This window comes from Oryzias latipes, chromosome 23, assembly GCF_002234675.1.
Source record: "Oryzias latipes chromosome 23, ASM223467v1".
Taxonomy (NCBI): domain Eukaryota; kingdom Metazoa; phylum Chordata; class Actinopteri; order Beloniformes; family Adrianichthyidae; genus Oryzias; species Oryzias latipes.
Window position 1 is genome coordinate 5171779 of NC_019881.2, and position 20814 is coordinate 5192592.

Consider the following 20814-nt stretch of genomic DNA (forward strand, 5'->3'; position numbering starts at 1 on the left):
CAAGCTGAGATGGGAACTAAATGCAGGAAGAGATGAGAAGATGGGAGAAAGGTGGAAATGCCAAACACTTTGATATATAGAAGGTGTGGTGGGATTGTGCGATTTGGTGGCTGAAGGGGTCAGGACAGTCCACAGCCGACCAGAGCAGGAGCTGAAGGACAGATGGGAGCTTCCCCTTTGTAAAGCTCATCTTATTTCCCAGCCTTTAGCCCGCTGGGAAGAGTAAAGGATTTAAATAGACACAGACCTTAATTAGCAGGACCCCCTGAACTCCCCCCACTTTTAACGCGGCTGTCAGCGCCGTTGTTGTGAAAGAGGGCGAGCGTGTGCAACTCTGAAGCTGATTAAAATTACACTGATGAGGTGGACACACGGCAAACACGGTGTGGGCGGGCGGCGGGGTGGATGGTTCCTCTTTCCGAGCATCTTTTGTCGTTAAAATGCAGACGTCTTTGGAAAATAGGGACTTCTGGGAAACCGTCTGCCTTGACAGGCTCAAGAACTTCCTGGTTTTCGTGAAACCCTTCCAGGAAAAGGTCTTTTTCAGACTTTTTGAGGAACACGAGCTGGCAAACAAACCAAAGCTGGTGAATTTGACATGTGCATGGAAGCAGATCAGTAGAAACGTAATAACAGTCGTGACTGCTCGACTTCATCTAAGAGGCTCATTATGAAACTCAATACTTAAGCAGAGACGATCTTTCCTTTCCATAAACTTCTATCTGACCTTTAGCCCTTTAGTACCAGAGCAGTCGCCGGCCACACTAAACTCTTCGACTGTTTACACAATGGACGTCGTCTCCGCATCCGAATTAGCTGTTTTTTATCGTTTACTCAAAGTGTTGCATATTGGTGCAAAGCTACTATTCTAGGCAAAGAATCCGCTGGTTTACGTTAATTTAGTAAACAAACAGCTTTACTACCGTAAAGTTGTTTGAATGTAAAGTGTTGCATATTGGTGCAAAGCTACTTTATGTTTATGTTGATTGTGTAAACACGTTACCACTGTAAAGTCGGCGCGAACCTGCTTTTATTTGTGTCCGAACTTTGCTGGTTTATGTTAATTGCGTTAACATTTTCACTACTGTAAGGTGTTGCATTCTAACACAAAGCTACTTTTCTCCCCGTGAGAATCAGTTGGTTCACGTTGATTGTGTAAACAGTTAAATAAAAGAACATCAACATCAGAGCTGACTAGGCCCGCACAATAAATCGCAAATGTACCGTTATCGCGTTATCAAGCTGTGCAGTACGCCTATCGCGAAAGATGGCGAAAATCGCGATAAATGGTCATCTTAAATGTGCTAAAACAATCTTATGGCAGCTTGAAGTATTTTACAAATCAAATAAATCCCTTTATGCATTTGACCAATCAGATGGAGCCCTTTTATATTAGATGTTTGCCTCCTCTGTAGATGAGGGTCACTTGGAGTGTAAATTTAAAGTGTTCCCTTTTATTTAAATTAAACTGTTGCACTGAAATGAAAATTATGTTTTTAGTTGTTTTGCTATTTGTTCATGTATCGCAATATTGATTACTAATGTGGCAAATCGTGGGTTCTGCACACATTAGAGCTGAGGCTCCGGGGGTAAAGCAGAACAGTTCAGATCAACATTAGTTTGCTTCTTTGTCTACTGTGTTTTGCTTAAGGCTTCATCTTGGAGCTGAAAGCAGTTTTGTGTAATCAGCTGAAACATCAACATGCAGCGACGCCTTGTAGTGGAGGTGTTTGTGGGGGAGCAGCCATGACAGTATGTCAAGACGGCCAATAAGACATCCCTGTCCTCATCGCCAGCTAATCAAGCCGGCTTGATTACTTTCCATGCATGTCTTCTTCCCGGCTCCTCCTCACTCTCGCTGTCTATCAGGCCTTGACACGTCCTTGTTTAGCTCTCCTCTCCTGAACGCTCGCCGTCACCCCCACCCCCACCCCAGGTTTTCCCCCCTCTTTGATTAGCTGAGACATTTGCATGGTCACTACACATTTTTCATTTTAGAAGTCATTATGCATTAGTGGCTCCTGATCGCCCGCCTTGACTAATCCTGATGAACTGAAAATCACAGCTGAAGGTCAACTTCCAGCCGGCCCCGCTGCACATTCATATTCATATTCAAACAAATCCTGCCTCCATTGTTCATTAGGGTCTTAGGAGAGAAGGGACTCCTTCGAAGGTGGAAAGATGGAGGAGGAGGAGGAGGAGGAGGAAGAGACTGATGCTGTGCCACATCTCTTCTCTTCTCTGGGCTGGCCTGTGCAGGAAAATGCATCTGCGGTAAGCAAAGGTGCTGAACAAAAGCTGTCAGAAGTTGCAAATTAAAACAGTCCGTGTGTAATTATGCAAATGCTGCGTTTACACCTTCAATGTCATTAACCCTTAAAGGTGCATCTGCCGGGTAAGTAATTACCCCGCAGTCACTCCTGGTTTTTGTGTTGGATGCCACTGCAACGGCATCAGGGCAGCAGAGGGACAATAGGAGAAACACGCTCATTTTCTCCGTTCATCTGGAGAGCCACCCTTAAAAATACATTTTTTTAAAGTACTATTTTTATGGAAGCATTTGAGAATTTGTAGAGAAAATATGATGCAAACCTGCAGGATTTTAGCTCAGGGAAACATATTAGAACAAAAATGTTCACCCAAAAAAATAAAATTGGCATCAATGAAGCAAACAAACAAATAAATGAAGCTAAAAGCCAAAAAAACGAAATATTAAAGTCCCTTTTACGATTTCGCCTATTAAGATGTCCTAATGGGCGATAATTACCTTTATTCCGCTGGTTTTTCAAAATAAAGGGAGGGTAAAGAAAAGGAAAGTGCAAGGAGAAAAGGCAGTGGCCCACATCCATTGTGAAGTGCAGCACAATGCTAATTCCAGCATTTAACTGCATGCTTTTCTGCTTGACGTATCAGAGGCTCCGAGATGAAAGCAGATAAGTAATTGCTCTCCTGGTTCTTATTCTTCACTGACAACCCATAAATTTAATTTTACACACACGTTCATTTACATTTTCGAGTATATGACATGATAATTGCAGGAATATAACACCTCCATTCTGCAGGATGCTGCAGGAGGGCTTGATTGACGGGAGCGCTGAATTGAAAGGAACAGGAGGCTGAATTGCCTCTCCTTGAAATGATTTTGCCACGAAGGGATAAAATTAATGAGCATTTAGTCGACGTTGGCAGTGGCGTAAACATCCACGCACCATGAATAGACACTCTATCACCAAAGAGGAGCCGGGATAGCCAAATGGGGCCGTGCGTCTCTGTAATGGGGAAAGGTGAGGATGTATTTCCAGAGACGAATGCCGGAATATCAAAAGGATTTATGAAAGTCTTTGGAATTAGCGGCTGATAAAATGAAAAGCTAATTCTCCCGGTCTCGATAATGCATGTAAAATCAGGGGGGATATATGCATCAGGAGGAGCGCTTGTTTATGTCTGTTGTGTTCTGGAGATAAAAGAGCTGAACTTTGCAGGTATCCGATTTGGCCTAAAAGTTAGAGTGCAAAACAAAGGACCTTTAAATTGGTTTGTGATGTAAAAACACTGGTGGGGCCTTCAGCACTACAAGCACCATCATTACAGCCTCTCAGATGCTTTGCAAAAAAGGTCAAGCCCAGGTAGTTCTCCCAGCCACATTTGGCACCCAGAGCCTCTCATTATATTTGATTCCACTGGACATCCTGGCATTCAGTGTGGAACATTTTATCTCCATTGTGTGCGGCGGCGGCGGCCGCCTGACACTTTTCTGATCAATGGAAAGCAGGCGACAGCTCCGCTGTGTGGCATTTTACCTTTACAGCCATTTTCTTTTAGACTTTTTTTTTTAATCTGCTTGCAGCCCTAAACATGGGTTAGTTATCAGAGGCACCATGACCTGGACACCAGATCAGGTTGCAGAGATGCAGCTGGGAGAAAGGAAACGCTTACACCAGCACTTAGTGAAGCATCACTGCCAAGAGGACAAGATCTTTTCTGTACAGTTTTACTATTTCTATTATTTCCAATAGACGCTCTAAAAAAAAAGTTATTTCATCTCACGATTCATTAGGTTATATTGACTAAAATGAGCTTATATGATACAAAATAGTGGAATTAAGGCTTACAGACATGCAAAAAGTGAAAACACTTTCATTTCTCTACAATCTAAGCATTTGATTATGCTTTTAGAAATATAGAACTTAGAATTTTCTTATTTATTTTTATTTTTGGGGCGCTTTTTTGCATCGTGTTCTGTGTCCTGATTGGCTGTAGACCGCCGGAGTGTGTTGCGTTTGCCACATTTACACAAATCTTTGATCGCGATCAGATCCTTGTTTTCCTCCTTTAATAGAAACTGGACGTACTTTCCCATTGAAAGCTTGAACTTTGAAAGGTTAAACAAGAGGGAAAAGTGTGAAAATGTTCACGTCTGTCTGAGAAAAGTGAATGAATGTGTAGTGAGGGATTTTACAGCCCCAAAACAGCTATAGTAATTCAAAGGGGTTGTAGTCTATCGCAAGTTCATTTAAGGACATAACTCAGTTTACAATTAAAAATAAAAAGTAAGGATTTTCTGTTTTAGCAAGTTATAAAACTGATGTTTTTATGCAATTTCTGAGTGCTGGCCGGCAACTATTGATGATGTCATCGAGTAGGTGTGACGTCAGAACTCTCAGACACTATTCTATAACTGTGCATTTAAAGGGCTAAATGTAGAGGTAGGGAGAAGCTGTAAGGGTAGAATTAAGGATTAAGCCTAACTCTTTACCATCAGAAATGTAGCTGGCGACACCTAAATACCACACGCCCTTTGACCTACTGTAACTCGTTGACCGTTTATGCGATCAATGTGAACCAGCTGATTCTGACATGGACAAAAGCAGCTTTTTATATCAGTTTTTCAATTCATATGAAGCACTTTAGGAACATGACGCTGGTTTAAGTCGATATTTTAAGCACTTTACTACTGTGAAGCTGCTTTTTCTTTCCTTCAGAAACCACTGCATTTTCGTTATCGGTGTAAATGGTTGTCGGAGGAACGTCGACACTGGAGCTTAAAGCTTCGGTGTTGAAAGTTCAAACTAGAGATAAAAGTGTGAAAATGTTTATGTCTATCAGAGAAAAGTGTATAAACTTCGTAGTGAGGGACTTTACATCCTTAAACATCTACAGTAATTGTTGAAGATAAAAATGACTACTTTGCTGGTTTTGTCTATTGCAAGTTAATTCTAAAGCGGAACTTGCGCAATAATCCGAGTGACCGCTCGTATTTTTGGAAAAATTCCTGGTCAGACTCTTCCTAACTCCTTTGCTACATTTAATAGAAATATAGAACAAAAATAATCAGAGGTAAAGAATCATCTGGCCAACCTGAGCCTAAGAAAGGAAGCTTTGCTGTTTTAAATGAAAGCCATTTGAAAAAGATTGCTGACGAAGCCCAGCTATGCTAAAACGAGTTACTGGATTAAAAACGGCAACGAGAACGTTTACGAAAAACTAGAGATGCCACAATGTTACACTATTGAATGGAATCGTAATGAAAGTGAACCGTTGGATCCCTACTGACTACCAGTATGTCTACTTTGAAGATGTGGAACACGGCTTAGGCTAAATTTAAGAATTTATTAATTATTACATTACACTAAAGTTACTATTAGCCAACTAAAAGGGTTTTCTTTAATTTTACTTGCTTATTAGTACATTTATATAAAGGTTTATCACCATTTTGACGCTTATTTATTGTTTTGTAATAAACAAATCATATATCGAACCGAAATAAGACCATGACCCAGAAATTGAAGTTTGAACCAAATTAGTGGGAAAGTGAATGGTTGAATCCTCGCCATACACCAAGTAGTACCTGTTGATTACATTTCAATTGATTGCGTGTTTTAATTACAAATTTTGAAAATTACAGGTGTTTATTTGCTTCTTCCACGTCTGGGTACGTTTTTAAAAGAAGACGATAATATTTATAATAAGGTTTCTCTCCTGACCTCTTGGCTAAAGGCAACTGAATGTCACCCTGTTGGCTGCTGAGAAGCTCCACGCGGCGACTTCCAGCCAGTCTGACACTGAAGTTCAACCACTTGTTTTCTTAGTGTGACCCATACCTCCTTGACATCATTCCACTGGAGATCAATACTTGAGATTGTCAGCCCTGCGGGGTGAGTAGATTATCAGATGTTTCTGAGATCAATTTCTCCATCAGTTGGGCAGCAAGTGAACAGGAAGTCAGCTAGAGGAAATCAGCTTAGGCTCATTTCAGCAACGGTTTATCTCCCCGTGAAGAAAAAGAATAAATTCGGATTAAGCCTCTTGATCGTCGAGGACGCCGGCCAGCTTGAGCAGCATTGTTTGTGTTTTTTTGATCAGTGCGTGCTTTCAAAACTTTATCTCAGAAATGGCAAAATGCCCCCCCCCCCCCCCCCCCCCCCTGACATGCGCTCCAGAGTAAATAGAAAAGAAAGGGGAAAAAGTGACACGGAGGGAATTAAAAGGGAAAGTCGGTGAGAGGAGGACTCTGAAATAGAAAGAAAGTGCGAGGCAGGGCATTTCTCCTCTGATCTTGCAGGTAATATGGCCTCCACCGGATCAGCCTCTTCATCAGTGACACACAGTAAATTACAAGTGCTTCAAGCAGCTCACTGAATTATAGTTCATCACTTGGAAAGGCCCCCCCCTCCCCCCTTCACCACCGGGGCCCAGGCGTATCAGATCTGCCGGTTAGGATCCAATTAACACCCTGGCCGGAATCATCTGATTGCATGTGTAAAGGCTGGTATAACTCGTTTATTGCAGCCATGTATCTTCTGTCACAAGGTAAATTTGTTGCTGCTACATCAAAGGTCTGTGCTACTTTTTTTTTTTTTATCCTTCCTTCTCACTTTCTCTTGATCCACCCCCCCTCCAAACTCTGCTACCTTGCCTTGGGGTTGCATTTCAACTTCTTTTGCATCACAATGATGAACCTACACTGTCCTTGCAATTTAGCAATCTTGTCCTGTAGCTGTTGTAAATGCAAGAATACGAAAACAGTCGGAGGAAAAAGGCGAACTATGAAAAAAGAAAAGGAAAAAAAAAACTTGTTTTCTGGTTACAAAGCAGTAACTAAGGATGTTTGACTTAAAATGTGCTGACATTTTTGCGCTCTTTTTTTCTCCCAGAGTCAACAGAAGTTTTCCTCATGAATATCATAATACCCCACCACCTCTTCTCCCCCCCCCCCCCTCCTTCTTCGCTGTGATAATTTTTCTCTATTTTCAGATCCAACCAGAGGGGATGCAGCAGAAAGATATATTCATAAATGTAAATGGGAACTAGCATCCTTTAGCCATGCATGCTGGAGTGGGCTAACCTATACAGAAAGCTAGCGTCAAAGCCCTTTTCCCTGCATCCGCGGGTTCCGGATGAGAGCCAATAAGCAGATGAGTGCTGCCGTTCAGAGGATATTGGCTCACTGGAGAAATGTGCAGAGTTGACCTTTAGAGGCGTCACACGTCCTTCAGACGGACCAGTGCCCACGGCCAGCCGGAGCAAAAAAAATAAAAAAGCTGCAAATATATTTTAAGATATATATATATATATTTGTGTTAAACATACCGATACCGAATCTATAATTATTGCCTTTGTACTTAGGAAATTCATCTTTCATCGGCGCATTGGAACATCGGGAAAAAGAAACTCAAGCTTTGCTCCGATTGGGACTAGGGGTAAAGAAGGTCAGAGGTCATCTTCACACTGTTGAGCACCCATCTGATGCTACGTTCACACCAGGCATGTGATGTTTAACTCACGGTGTTCACACTGGACAAGAGGGAAGGGCTTCTTCTTTTTCTACTGCTCACTAGCGCCTGTCCTCCACCTACAGTCAGAAGCGGCTTGGTGCGAAATGTCGAAGCGAAGCAAATCTCGGGAGTCTCGCTCCAAGTTTTTTTTTTTTTTTATACAGATTAGTTGAAATGAAAGATTTGGTGTTGTATAATTCCAGCCGGGCACAAACCACAATTGGCAATTTCTCTCATTAATCTCTGATTGTTCAAAGTCCAACCTGGTTTCACTCTCAACGTGCGTTCAATGGCAGCGGGTTTTGTACGTAGAGCCCGAGCTGAGCTGAGGAGGAGCAACCTCCCTGCTGTATGTGTACAAGTTAACCCCCAACTGCATGACGTAATAGATGACTCAAAAGTAATGTCCTTTATTGTCCCAATATATTGACAAAAAGAGCGTCAGATGAGGGAAATCTACAGGTCTGATGGTTTTAGATCACTAAAAACACTGTTTTTGTACAGGGACAGCACAGGAAGCACGTCTGGAGGACTAACCATCAGTTTATTATGAAATAAAAGGTGTTATACTTTGAAAAAATGTGAAAAATTAAGAACAAGCAGAGAACTTGAGGCTGACATGTCTCTGAAAAGACCGAGAGAAAAGCTCCCTATTAACAAAAAAGAAATTTAAGGGTCTAATAAGATAGTTGCCTCAGTAATATCAGTCGAAATTCACCCTTTTCAACTATTAATGCCTCGTAATTTTGCTGCTTTGATCAATTTCATCATAGGGGGCCTGAGTCGACTGTTTTACAGGAGTTACAGAGCATCCAACGAGTACCGAGTTACTTCCAAAACTAGTCACGACTGGTGAGGTGGCAGAGGCTCCGACAGCGGTTTCCTCTGATGATCAAAGACTTGCACAAAGTCTCGTCTTGCGCAGCGACATTTGAACTCGGCTGGTGTTTGTGCGCCGGAGCGGGCTGTGTGAAGAAGAATTATGGACGCGCGAGTCTGGGCGAAACAACTGTCACGTTCACGGAGGGCCTCTCTGTAATCCCCTCTGCCTCTCCATGTCCGCGTTTCTTTATTTGTATTCCAAATGTCAGTGTATAAATGCCTTTCAGAAGAGGGGGTGGGGGGGGGATATATTGCCACAGAGCAGGAGTGGTGAGAGGGGAGAAAGGAGACGAGAGGGTGTTGTGTGCCTTGGGAGAGCCGGGTAAGCAGCATGGCAGAGACAGGGGGATTTACAGGAAGAAATAGGTGTTTATTGAGTGCTCCCGTGGGCTTACTGTGTAATAATAGACCTGTCACATTACGCAAATGTAGAAAAGCAGCGCGTGCGGCTGTTTGCGTGTGTTGTTTTTCTGTACTTTCATGTACGTGCGCGTGAATGGCAGAGCTGCCTGCCTCTGCCTCATCGACTCCTGAGAAGCAGCGGCAGGCGGGCGGGCGGGATGGAATTAGTCAGCCAGGAGCTTTTAGCCGCTAATACGAGTAATTAAAACTGCAAGCTGCGCCACTTAGATGCTTGTGTACTAAATAATTTACATGTCATGATCTATGGATCACTTCTCACTCCTAAATACCAAAAGACAGAGAACAAGAGGAGAGGAAAGCGGCGGAGGATTTATCAGCATCTCTGCCATAAGCATGATGTCATGGTAATGTTAATCCGTTTTGCACTTTCTACAGCGCTAATCATACAAGGGGATCACTCGCTGTGATTCCTCGGGTGAAAACATGCAGCTTGATTGCCACTGACTCTTATCTGCCTGCGAAGTTAATAAAATACTGCACTGTAGCGCCCGTTGTGGCTCATAATCCAGGTAAATAACAGCTTTATTGAGTAAATTCCCTGGAGACACTAACCAAGACGAAGAATAACGGTCCAGGAGAAAAAGCAGGTGCTTTAATGATCAACTAGGTTCCTGTACGTGCTAATGGAGCGCTATAGTTAAAGTTTTGATCGAGATGTTTTTGTCGTCAAACGGCTCTCGATGTCTCTACAGTGCGACAATGCCTGACTTTTATTTTGGGAACAAGGGGGGGGGGATGTTAATAAAAGCTGGATCAACAAATGGATTAGCACAGGACGATGGGCGGGGCCTCCGATTCCTATCGATTGGGATCCTCAACCCGGCAGGGGTGGAGTAGGCAAATGTAAATATTCAATATTTGCCGTGTTCTGCTGTTATTAGAGGCAGGGAGTGTGATCGTGCGGCGACGTGCCTGTTCCTCGGGCCATTGTGTTCCACGGTTTTCGATTGGTGGGGGCTCCACTTGTTGGAATCCTTTCACTTCAGTCTACAGATTCTCAGCGCCAACAATACGATAAGAAGAGCTTGTGATTAAATATTCTTTCCCCACAGCTTAACAAATAAAAAGTATCAAGTCAAAAGAACAAAAGCCCTCTAATAGTGAGTATAATTTGGATGTCATCGTGGATGAATATAGTGCTAATATTAACACTCTTGATGAGACGGAGTAGAATTATTTAAAAGGAAAAGCATGACAGAGTCTTCGGCAACCCTATCTCCTTGCCAGTATGCAATTAGATACACAGGGGTGTGACTCCAATTGAAGGTGTCGCCATTGTTAGACTCTGTGAAAATATCAACGGGTGAGGTTAACGCCAATTTTCCTGTCATTAATGAAATGCACAGAGCTCCTAATGAGGTAAACCACTGCTCCTCGCTAGGCCTTATTAGCTGAGCGGAGGGCACAAACTCCCATACTTCAATTTTAAACTGCTAAAAATACATTTAATAGAAGAAAGGGGGGGGGGGGGGGGATGCTCTTAATAAAAACACAGAGAAGGTGTCAACAGAGGTCTTATGCAATTTGACAATTAGCAATGGTTGTGTTGATGCTAAAGTGAAAAAAAGATGGTAGGGTAGGCAAAATGCGGGAAAAAGACAGATGATTCAGGAATTCGAACGGTGTGGCGTACAGGGGTTGACTTGGTCCTGCAAGTTTTCGGGCTGTGTGGGAGCATGGATGGTTGTAGACAAAAGCGGTAGCAGGTTTGTCTTGCGGTTCCCCTTCAAACTCAAACAGCGTAAGGCTAATGGAAGTTGCGTGCGCTTAAGGCACAAGCGATGCTGTCGTAGGGTGCCGCACTGAAGTCGTTTGTAAGATGCGAGTACCGGCCCCTTACTGACGGGTGCGCACGTGACACATGACTATGAAGGTAAAAATGTGTCAAAAAGAACGCACTTGTAGATTTGATTTGAGATCTTGTAATATAGAATGTGAATACTTGTGCATGAAAAATCTGCATCTGTGTGTAAAAATCTTCTGCTGTGAACTGACAAATTTCCATTTGCATGTGTTCATTTAGAGTTACAACTTCAAATCTGTGATTCCAACTGCTCAAATGTGCTTCTGCGTGTGCTCGAATCTGCTAGCGCAAATCACAGGTGCGCTACAACTGCGCTCTGAATTTTGACACATTCCTTGCGAGAAACTGTGTCAAAACTCATCTGTGTCCGAAAATGGAACTAGGGGGGGGAGGGAGGTTAACAGGAGGCGGAGTCAACCAATCAGAGTGCAGGATTCGGAGAACTTGGTCAAGTTAGAAAGATCTTCACAGATTCGGACTTCCTGCTTCAATAACTCTTCTGATAAAGGTTCAAATGTGACTATCAATCATTTTATAGTAACACAGAGAGTTAACTAAAAATGCATTTCTAAAGAAAAACTTAGTTTTTTTCTGCATTTTAATGAGAAATGATCTCTTTGTGCTTTAAATGCAGACATGCAGCGAGACGGCTGCGAACGGACAGGATCAGCAGGAAGATCATCTTTGTTGTAGCAGGACAACAGGGCCAGGGCTATTGAGCAGCAAGGAATGTGTCAAAATTCAGAGTGCAGTTGTAGCGCACCTGTGATTTGCGCTAGCAGATTCGAGCACACGCAGAAGCACATTTGAGCAGTTGGAATCACAGATTTGAAGTTGTAACTCTAAATGAACACATGCAAATGGAAATTTGTCAGTTCACAGCAGAAGATTTTTACACACAGATGCAGATTTTTCATGCACAAGTATTCACATTCTATATTACAAGATCTCAAATCAAATCTACAAGTGCGTTCTTTTTGACACATTTTTACCTTCATACACGACTTCTTGACGGACGCCGGTACCAACTGCTCTCTGAATGTCTCATTTCTAACAGTCAGGCTGCACACAAGAAGCAGGACTCACAAAAACCTTGCGCAGGCCGCAGGGTGTCAAAAAATTTAAAAATCCATACGACACATCTGTGCTTCACCCTGACATTTCCCTAGCATGTTCACTATGAGCTATTCATGATGATGATCCCTATGGGCTCACTGAATGGTCTAACAGCTTGGTATTTTGTGCGGGCTTCCTGTGTGCCATGTAAAAGTTTGCCCATTTTTTCACCCCCAGACAATCAGGATCTACCCTTAAGGGGAAATGTGATTGAAACTCAAGGAGAAACAAAAGAACCAAAGTCAGCTAAACAACAGGCAGTTAAACCTTTTGCTACAGTGGTTTAGCTACAGGGTTGATATTCTTTCAACTACTGCAACTCTTTAACCGTTTACTCAATTAACGAAATTCCAGCAGATTCTGAAGTGCAGAAAAGCGGCTGTCCAACAACATGCAAGCGTTTTAATAAAGTAATGTGTTGCACATCGGTGCAAAGCTTATGTGAAAAGCTGCTTTTTTCCTCCATCAGAATCCTCAGGTTTTCCTCTGTGTTTTGTGTTTTTCGTGCTTTAGGAGTCTAGAGACACGACTGCTTTGTTGAGAAGAGGAAATCTTCTTTACCCAGGAACATGTATTATGGATGGACTTAAGAGATTAGACGCGAGAGCCGCTTTACCTGCAGTGGACGCTGCTTGTCCTGGCTCTTTGGAGATTTCAGGCCACTGCCTGGCTGCTGCAAGAGTAATTGCCTCGCTGCTTGTAGTGCCTGGAATTGACGGAGGGAGGGAAAGGTAAAAAAGACAAGGAAAAGAGACAGGGAAGGGGGGGGGGGGGGCAGGGGAGGAGACAGTAAGAACAAACTATTAGATATGACAGAGACAATCATTTACATTTGGCTGAACAAAAACAATCAACTCTGGGAGAAAAACCGTCGGATTGTCACTTTGCTTAAGATGCAGTTTAGAACAATTCGCGGAGCCTGAATGGAGGATAAATACCGTTTTTCTGGAGAACCACTGAAGAAGAGAATAAAGGGGGTTGGTGAAGAGTAGAAAAAAGAAAAAGGCAGAGTAGATTTGACCTGTCTAGTGTGTGCTCAACTGAAATATCCACTTCTCTCTGCAAATTACCAGCGCATTTGCATATTCATAATATCAATTTGAAGTACAGGCAGCACCATGTGAAGTGTCCCTGGGAGCTGTAATTAAAGTTGACAAAATCAACAGCAGATTACATTTAGAATGAATTAACTAGCCGCCTGGGTTTTACACTATGCATTAAGGGTGCTTATGTGCAGAGGGTGGCTGCAGAAAAGAAGAGATGAAAAGATTTGGCGAAGAATCCATTCGTAGAAGTTTAGAAGAACCATAGGAATCTATCAAGTCGATCGAGGCGGCAATAGGTTTCCTTTTCTAAAATTTTCCAGATGAAAATGCGTTTTTATTGCTCAAATTGTCATGCAGAGCATTAAGAGGGGGGGGGCATGGCTTTACAAGTGTTTGGCTTCTGATGAAACAAGGAGGAATAGTTGGAGGCAAGCAGAAAATATAAGGGGAAAAAAAAAAACTTCTGTGAAGAATGACACTTCCTCAAGCATCGGTGGTGCTCCTTTACTCTGGTGCTTGCCAGTAACCATGACAACGGCTGCCTTGACAGTGTGTGCATATGGCGCAGCTCTACCAGCTGGTGGGAACAATGTTTGAACTAGTACATTGAGATCCTGAGCAAACAAGAGGAAAAGTCAGGAGGCAGACAGAAAAGTCAGCTTAGAAAGAAAAAAAAAAAAAAAAGGGGGAAGGAGAAGAGAAAAAGTTGCCATGTTTTAACCCCCACCCCCCACCCCCACCAGGGAACACCGCCACCCACTGATCAATTATGAAAAGGGAGAAGGAGAGGCAAGAGAGGGGGATGACTGCTCAGGCGGAGCCAGGGCTTCTGATCTGAGGTAAACAAACACATTAAGCTGAGTCTGGGTCTTAACTGCATTGATCCGTCTCCTCGGTGAAAGGAGTCTGCTGTCTGTTGTTTGTGTGGTGTGTGTGTGTGTGTGGGGGGGGGGGGGGGGGGGTGTTTGACAAGTGCAAGCAGATCCCTTCTTCAGATCAACACCTGCAACGGCATTTTTAAAGTCCCATCATCCCTTGATCCATTTTCAAAACCCTCTCAGTGGTTTCGTAATTATTATTATGCAGGTGTGTTTTAAGCCAAAATCCCAAAACCTGTGTTGTTTTTCGAGGACATCGTTTCTGCAGAGCGGCGGTAGTTGATTAGAAATTCACTTCTGAGTTGTGGTCGGGACCGTTGGCGCCAAGCGCTCCGGCTCCAACCAAATGAGGTTAATTCGGTTGACATTTTTTCGTATACAGCTACAGCTACGGTAAGCAGCTATTGGTCCGCGTTGGTCAGAGTCAACGTTTCTATGGCAACAACTCTCGACAACCAGGAGTGTGCTCGATCGAAGTCCACTTGCAAGCAGGTTACACGAAATCTGTCAATCAGATCTTTTGAATATTTGACGTGGGGGACGAGGTGGAACCATCTACTTTCATTGATGCCTCTAATAACTTGAATAACTTTTACTACAAAAACATGTTAAAAAAGTGTAGCAGAGCAAGGTTGGTTATTCTAATCAATACAATGACTGAGTAACAGCTGTTTATTTCTAAATAGAAGTCTATAGGATTCTGGCTTCTTGGATACTTGGGTACTTCCTGTTTGGAACGCGAGGGGTCACCCATTCCGTTGGTATAACAAATAGGATCTTTTTCAAACAGTCCGATTCACAATAACTTTAGTGAAAAAAGTAATTAGAAATTCAATTTTAAGCTCAATTCTCTTTAATGCATCTCCTCTATCATCAGAAAAAAAGCGTTAAAAACAAGCTTTTGCAGGAATAAAGATGTTTTCATTGTTTTCAATGTGGCTCGAACATAAAATGACGAAACAAATTCCTCGACTGCAGCCTTTTGCTAATGAAAACACAGGGCCTAATTAATCTGGCCATGATTGGTGAATCAAAGTAATTATAAGGCTTATTGAGTCCTGCACACAGCAGTTAGTGGGAAAGCTGCTTGATGAGAGCGGCTGAAGGCAGCTGTCAGGGGGAAATGTTTATTCATGTGTGAATCAATAATGACTCGCTGTGTTGCGGCCAAAGTCAAGAGAGTGACTTGATATATTACACGGAGTACAAGCAGAGTTTTTCACTTCTCTTCCAATATCTGGGCCAAGTAAATATGGAGGGGAAGTGGACGCTTCAGAGAGATCAAGGCTTATTAAAAAAAAAGAAAAAAGAGAGAGAGAGAGAAACGAGACGTTTCGCCAAACACACCGCGGTCCTTATCAACACTGGACAAACTTTTCGACTTATCAGGTCTGTCACCTCTTTCCCGTGGCGGTGGGGTTGGCCACTTTTTCAGAGAGTCTGTGATCGCGTGGAAAGTAATGGAGGAATAAAAGTTCTGCCACCTTACTTTTACCAGCTCCGAGTATTCAAGCCATTACAGAAAAGAAAAAAAAAAAAAAAAAAAAAGCACCAATTTGTGCCACCCACTTTTCGCCTTTCACACAGACGGTGAGCTAAAGCCCATCTGAAAGCGGGAAAGTCGGCAAATGCCAAAGGAAAGTCATCAAAAGTTTGCTGAAAAGCAAGGAGCGGACAAAAAAAAATAAAACACAAGACGAGTGCCGCCTATTTAACCGGGGTTGCTATGCACGAAAAAATGACTTCCCCGGTCTATTAATGCACACATTGTATAAACAGCACAATGTGACACATTCTTCAGAATGAGAGAACCAGCCAGACAGAGCAAAGGAGAGAAAGAGCCGGGGCCCGCTATATAAATAACAAGGCACTCAGAGGCATATTTGATGTTGATATCCATCACTGAGGCTGGAGGAGAAGAAGAAGAAAAAAAAATAGAAAAAGGAGGAGAGGGAAAATAACACAGAGCAACAGAGACCGCGACACGGGGATCCTTATGAAAATAAGATTCAGCCCAAATGGATCTGCTGTAATTGGTTTCAGATAGTGAGGTCAGGAGAAAGGCGATACAGACAACTATTATGTGAAACGGACTGAGAAACAAGAATGTTTACACAGGCATTCCTCCCCTACATTAACAGGCATGCAGAGATCACTGGAGAGGTTGACAGAAAGAGGAGGAGGGAGACGGACCGGTAAGAAAAACAGCACCCCCCCCCCCCCCAACTTTTCCCTCTCTTTATTTTACTTTCCTACCCTCCGCACACAACACAACACAACGCGCACCCTGTAAGAAGCATGCAAAGATCCTCAACAAGCATGAAACACATTAGCACGCCCTTCACAACCATCGCAAATCTGCAGATTGCTCATTGACAGAGGTGCTGGCACAAAGAAATAAGCCACCCGTGAAGAATGTCAGTCTTTCCAAAACCCACACGGAGACTGCACAATATGCAGCCGTGACATTGGGATGGGATATATATTTGAAGGGCTGTGACATGGTGTTTGGACAGTGCAGATCTCCTGCTAGCCCCCTAGTCACTTTTGGGAGTTGTTGTTATTAAGGGGGATATAGGTGATATTGGGATGATGACACAGGTATGTAATAAGTTTCCTTCAACGCTCAACTCTCCGCTCAATTGCGTTTTTTTCCCCCCCTCAGAAAGCAGGAGTAAACACTCCTGTGTCGGTTGTTGATCAAGAAGAAATGGGCTTGCGTCATGCTATCAGAGGGTTGTCGGTGGTGTGCTGAGCAGATGTTTTGTGTATCGGTGTATGTGTGTGTGTTTGTTGTAGGGACTTAAGTGTTGCTGCTGAACACCGCGCTGTAGGCCAGAACAACTCCAGTCGGGCTGACAGCTTTGACAACTCTCACACACATACGCAAGCACACAAACACAGCCTGCATTGTCAAGCTTATCTTTCTGCGCTTCCAGGAAACAGGCTGAGAGGGGTTGTGGGGCGGCGGCGGCGGCAGTGGGGTGAATGAGAAACTGTGCGACTCTTTATCAAGCTGGAGGGGAGTCGCATGCCACAGAAAACAAGGGGAAAACAGTTAAGCCGAGCAAACAAACACGGCTGATTTGAAGGAGGCGTTGGAAGGGGAGATTGGACTGACACTCCAGAACATTTACACCAAACTACTTTCTATGCAAGAGGATTCATGGATGGATGGAGGCAGATTTGGGAAGGGGGGCTGCCTGATAGGAGGACAGATGAATATGAAGAAGACTAAAAACACTAGAGGAGTTGAGACAAATCAGCTTTTTTCCCCTTTTTTTTAATAAAAAAACATTTGGTAAGAAAAAAAAAACAAAAGCTGGAAATTCTCCTGTTCTTCCAGACGAGTTGGGATGTCCGTTAGCACGTTCGTTAGCACGTTCGTTAGCATGTCCGTTAGCACGTTCGTTAGCACGTTCGTTAGCACGTTCGTTAGCACGTTTTGCATTCCAATGTACAGTATACAAATACAAAAGTAGTATGTGGAAGAAAAAAAAAACACGTGATTACAAATGATCAATAGTCACCTGTATCGGGGTTGACCCGTCCAGGTGCTGCAGGTGTTTTGGTTTCCTGGGCGTATTAAGGGTCGCAGAGAGGAGTGTAGGGTTCAAGGAGCGTCTTAAAGGGGGAGCACGTGTTGCTTACATATCAATTGTATGATCAAACGTGCTTGTGTTAAATGTATTGTTAAGTATTCTTAAGGCTAATGTGTGTTGCACGTACATATGACATACCAGTGAAGCTGTTGTAAAGTGTCTTTACGTAACACTCTAGTCCTTAGTACTAGCGCACCTATGAGCCGTAGTCACTACTGCTCTTCCAGCTAGATACTGCAGGTAATAAATGGGCAAACCTGTAAAGGGTACGCAGGTGTCCCGCACGAAACATCAACTTCGTAGACGACGCGGTGAGCCCATAGGACCATAATGACAACGCACATTTTTTTCAATGGGCATGATACGGGCAACAGGGTAAGAAAGAGTGAAGTAGGTGAGCTATGGGCGTGTTGTACAGCTTTTTTGACGCTCTCAAAAACTGCACATGGGTCATATGAGTGCTCTTCCTGTGAAAGGTGCCTCATCCATGCACACCGTGTACAGGTTTACCCGTGTTTCACCTGAGGACAGCCCCCCCATCTATTTGTATTGGCAGTTGTGACTGAAGCATCATGTAAAGCCGCCATTCAAACATGACTTTACATACAGACGGCTGCTTTTGCTAAAAACAGACTAATCACCAGCAACTGCTATAACTTATTTATTAGGCACTCATCGTTTAAAGTTGTAAGGACTTAAAGCCACACCTCTGCAAAAAAATAAATAAATAAGTGCTGAAAACAAAATATGAGAGCTGTTCATATTTAGGAGCTCCGGGTTCATCTCCAAGGCTTATGTGAAGAGCAAGGATGATTTATTTGTTCAAAGGGGGGGAGAAAAAGGTGGAGGACCTGCTCAGAACTGTGCATCCTTTAGATCCAGAAGGAATGAAAACACATTCAGGAGATGAAACTGCTGACTGATTCATCTCGTTTCTTTTCCTTTTTTTAATTTCTTTGCTCCTCTCCGTAGCTGGCTGTGAATATTCAAAACTAAAAGCGCTGTCTGGAACACTGCATGCTCAACAACAGCCTAAAGAATGTGCGCCGCGGAAACTAAGCGCTGAAAGTCCCATGTTCCAGGAGAAAGTGCTTTTAAGTGAAAGGAGGCCGGCTGATCACGAGTGGGTAATCAGAGCCACATGTCGACTGATATTTTGTCAAGTCGATTTTAATCAAATTAAGATTCGAGTCTGACTCGAGTGGAAATCATGTGACTGGAGTTCATGCCGCAGCAACACAGCTGTTGTCGGAGAATTCCCACATAGACGTGGAGCACAAACATCTGCGAAGCCTTTTTCCCTGTCTTGCTTTTCTCATTTTCTCCCAGATAAAACAACAACAGACTATAGGAGGCCAAGTCAACACCTCAACCTTTCAATGGTAGAAATATTTGACAGAAACGTTTACATTTTAGCTATGATAAGTCCAAAATGTAAATCAGTGTAGTGAAAGTGAAAAATGACGTTTAATGCATGACGTTTCCACGTTGTTCTAAAAAACCAAAACTTAAACAAAAAATCTCATTTCTCATGAACTTCCTAATGGTGCGTTGATTGGAAGACAAATATTTTAATCCAATAAATCCTTTAAAAGTTCCGACAGAAGTGTGTGGGTGATTTCGCAGACATCATGAGGCGGAACGAGACGTGAAGCTGAGGGGAGCGAGAGACGATGGGAAGTCTGAAGGAGTAATGAGCATCCGAATGTACGACTCGATAAATCATCGGTCCGTGGAGGATCATCCGCTCGGGCCTCAGGACGGCGTTGGAAGGATCCAGCAGAACAATGGGCTTCTGTGTTCCCGTCTGCCTCTCTGCTACTTTGTCTTTTACTTTCAGGCTCCACAGGCGGGAGTCAAAGTAAACTCTTCAAGTCGTCTTTTTTCCTTAGCTGGACATGCGTTTGTGGACGGATCTCTGCATCCTTTCTTTTTTTTCTACTGTCTCCTTCATTTAGAGTATTAGGGCCACAACAAAAGAAAACAAATAAACAAATAGATCAGGATCAAGTCGTAAAATTATAGGAATAATGTCAAAAGTCAAAGGTTTTACAATAAAGTTGTAAAACTGCGACAAAAAAGTCGGACAATTACGAAAAAAAAAGGTCAACAATTTATGAGGACGAAGTCATGAACTCAGGATTCCAAATGTCATTAAAATGTTTTACAAGGACGGTGAGTTTTTTCAAAAAGAAAATGTCACATTTAGCTTTTAAAATGTTTCAATGAAGACAATCGAACATTGAGCATGGCTGTTTCCTTGTAAAAAAAGACAAAACTAACTTCTTAGTAACTCTGCAGTAAGTTACCCGTTTTAAGACAATATATTTTGGATATACGTTGAGTCATTTGATCTTGAAAACATCTTATTTTAAAGAATCTCTCTAATAAATCAAATTCTTATTCATTTGCATCCAATTTTCAAATATCCTTTGTCAAAACCAGTTTAAAAGTGTAAAATTGAAGATGTTTTTTCTCTTGTAATAAGTAAGGACAGTTGGGCTAGAAAAAAATGACATATTTGGGGGGTATAAATATACATAAAGCTGCACGATATCAGGAAATCTCACGATTTGCAATATTAGTGATCAATATTGCGATGAAGATATAACTTGGGATACATGAACAAAAAGCTAAACAACTAAAAAAAATCATTTCCATTTCACTGCAACAGTTTAATTTAAATATGAGTCAACATAACTTAATTTACACTCCAAATGTCGTCTACATTGGAGGCAAAGATCAAACATAAACGGCTCCATCCGATTGGTCAAATGCATAAAGGGTTTTATTTGATACGTTAAATACTTCAAGCTGCCAAAAGTTTATTTTGTTCAATTTAAAGTTACCATTTATTGCAATTATCCCAAACTTTTGCGATATGCCTTTTACACAGCTTGATTTTGCGATAACAATAAATTATATCATTTTTTTGAGCAAAACACATTTCAAATTTATTAATAATATTTTTCCAATTACCAGACCAAGACCTAAATATGAGTGTATAAAGCTAATTTCAATGTTGACCTTTATCTTAAAAGAGGAGCACATCACAGAATATTTAAGAAATCTTACCAAATCCATTTTTACCAGCTCCATTGGCAGATTATTTTCACTTGTAGCAAAGAATCTTAGGTTCTATACTGTTGAACTTGTTTTAAGAAGCCCATTTTTCCCGTCTTTCCCTTCTTCCATCTGTTCTCCCTTGTGCTCCCCATCTCACATTATTCACTCCCTCATCTCCTCTCCACCCCCCCGCCTCTTGTTTATTGATTCTCTAGATGAAGA

General features: G+C 42.4%; 1 protein-coding gene across 8 annotated transcripts in view; it reads right to left on the reverse strand.

Annotated features, from left to right (window-relative positions):
• The window catches only part of foxp2 (forkhead box P2), a 121816-nt gene that overhangs the window by 40480 nt on the left and 60522 nt on the right, over window positions 1-20814 (reverse strand). For all 8 annotated transcript variants that reach the window (XM_023952091.1, XM_023952090.1, XM_023952095.1 and 5 more), the window contains 1 exon segment: window positions 12617-12706. In XM_023952091.1, the coding sequence (XP_023807859.1) occupies window positions 12617-12706 (90 nt within the window).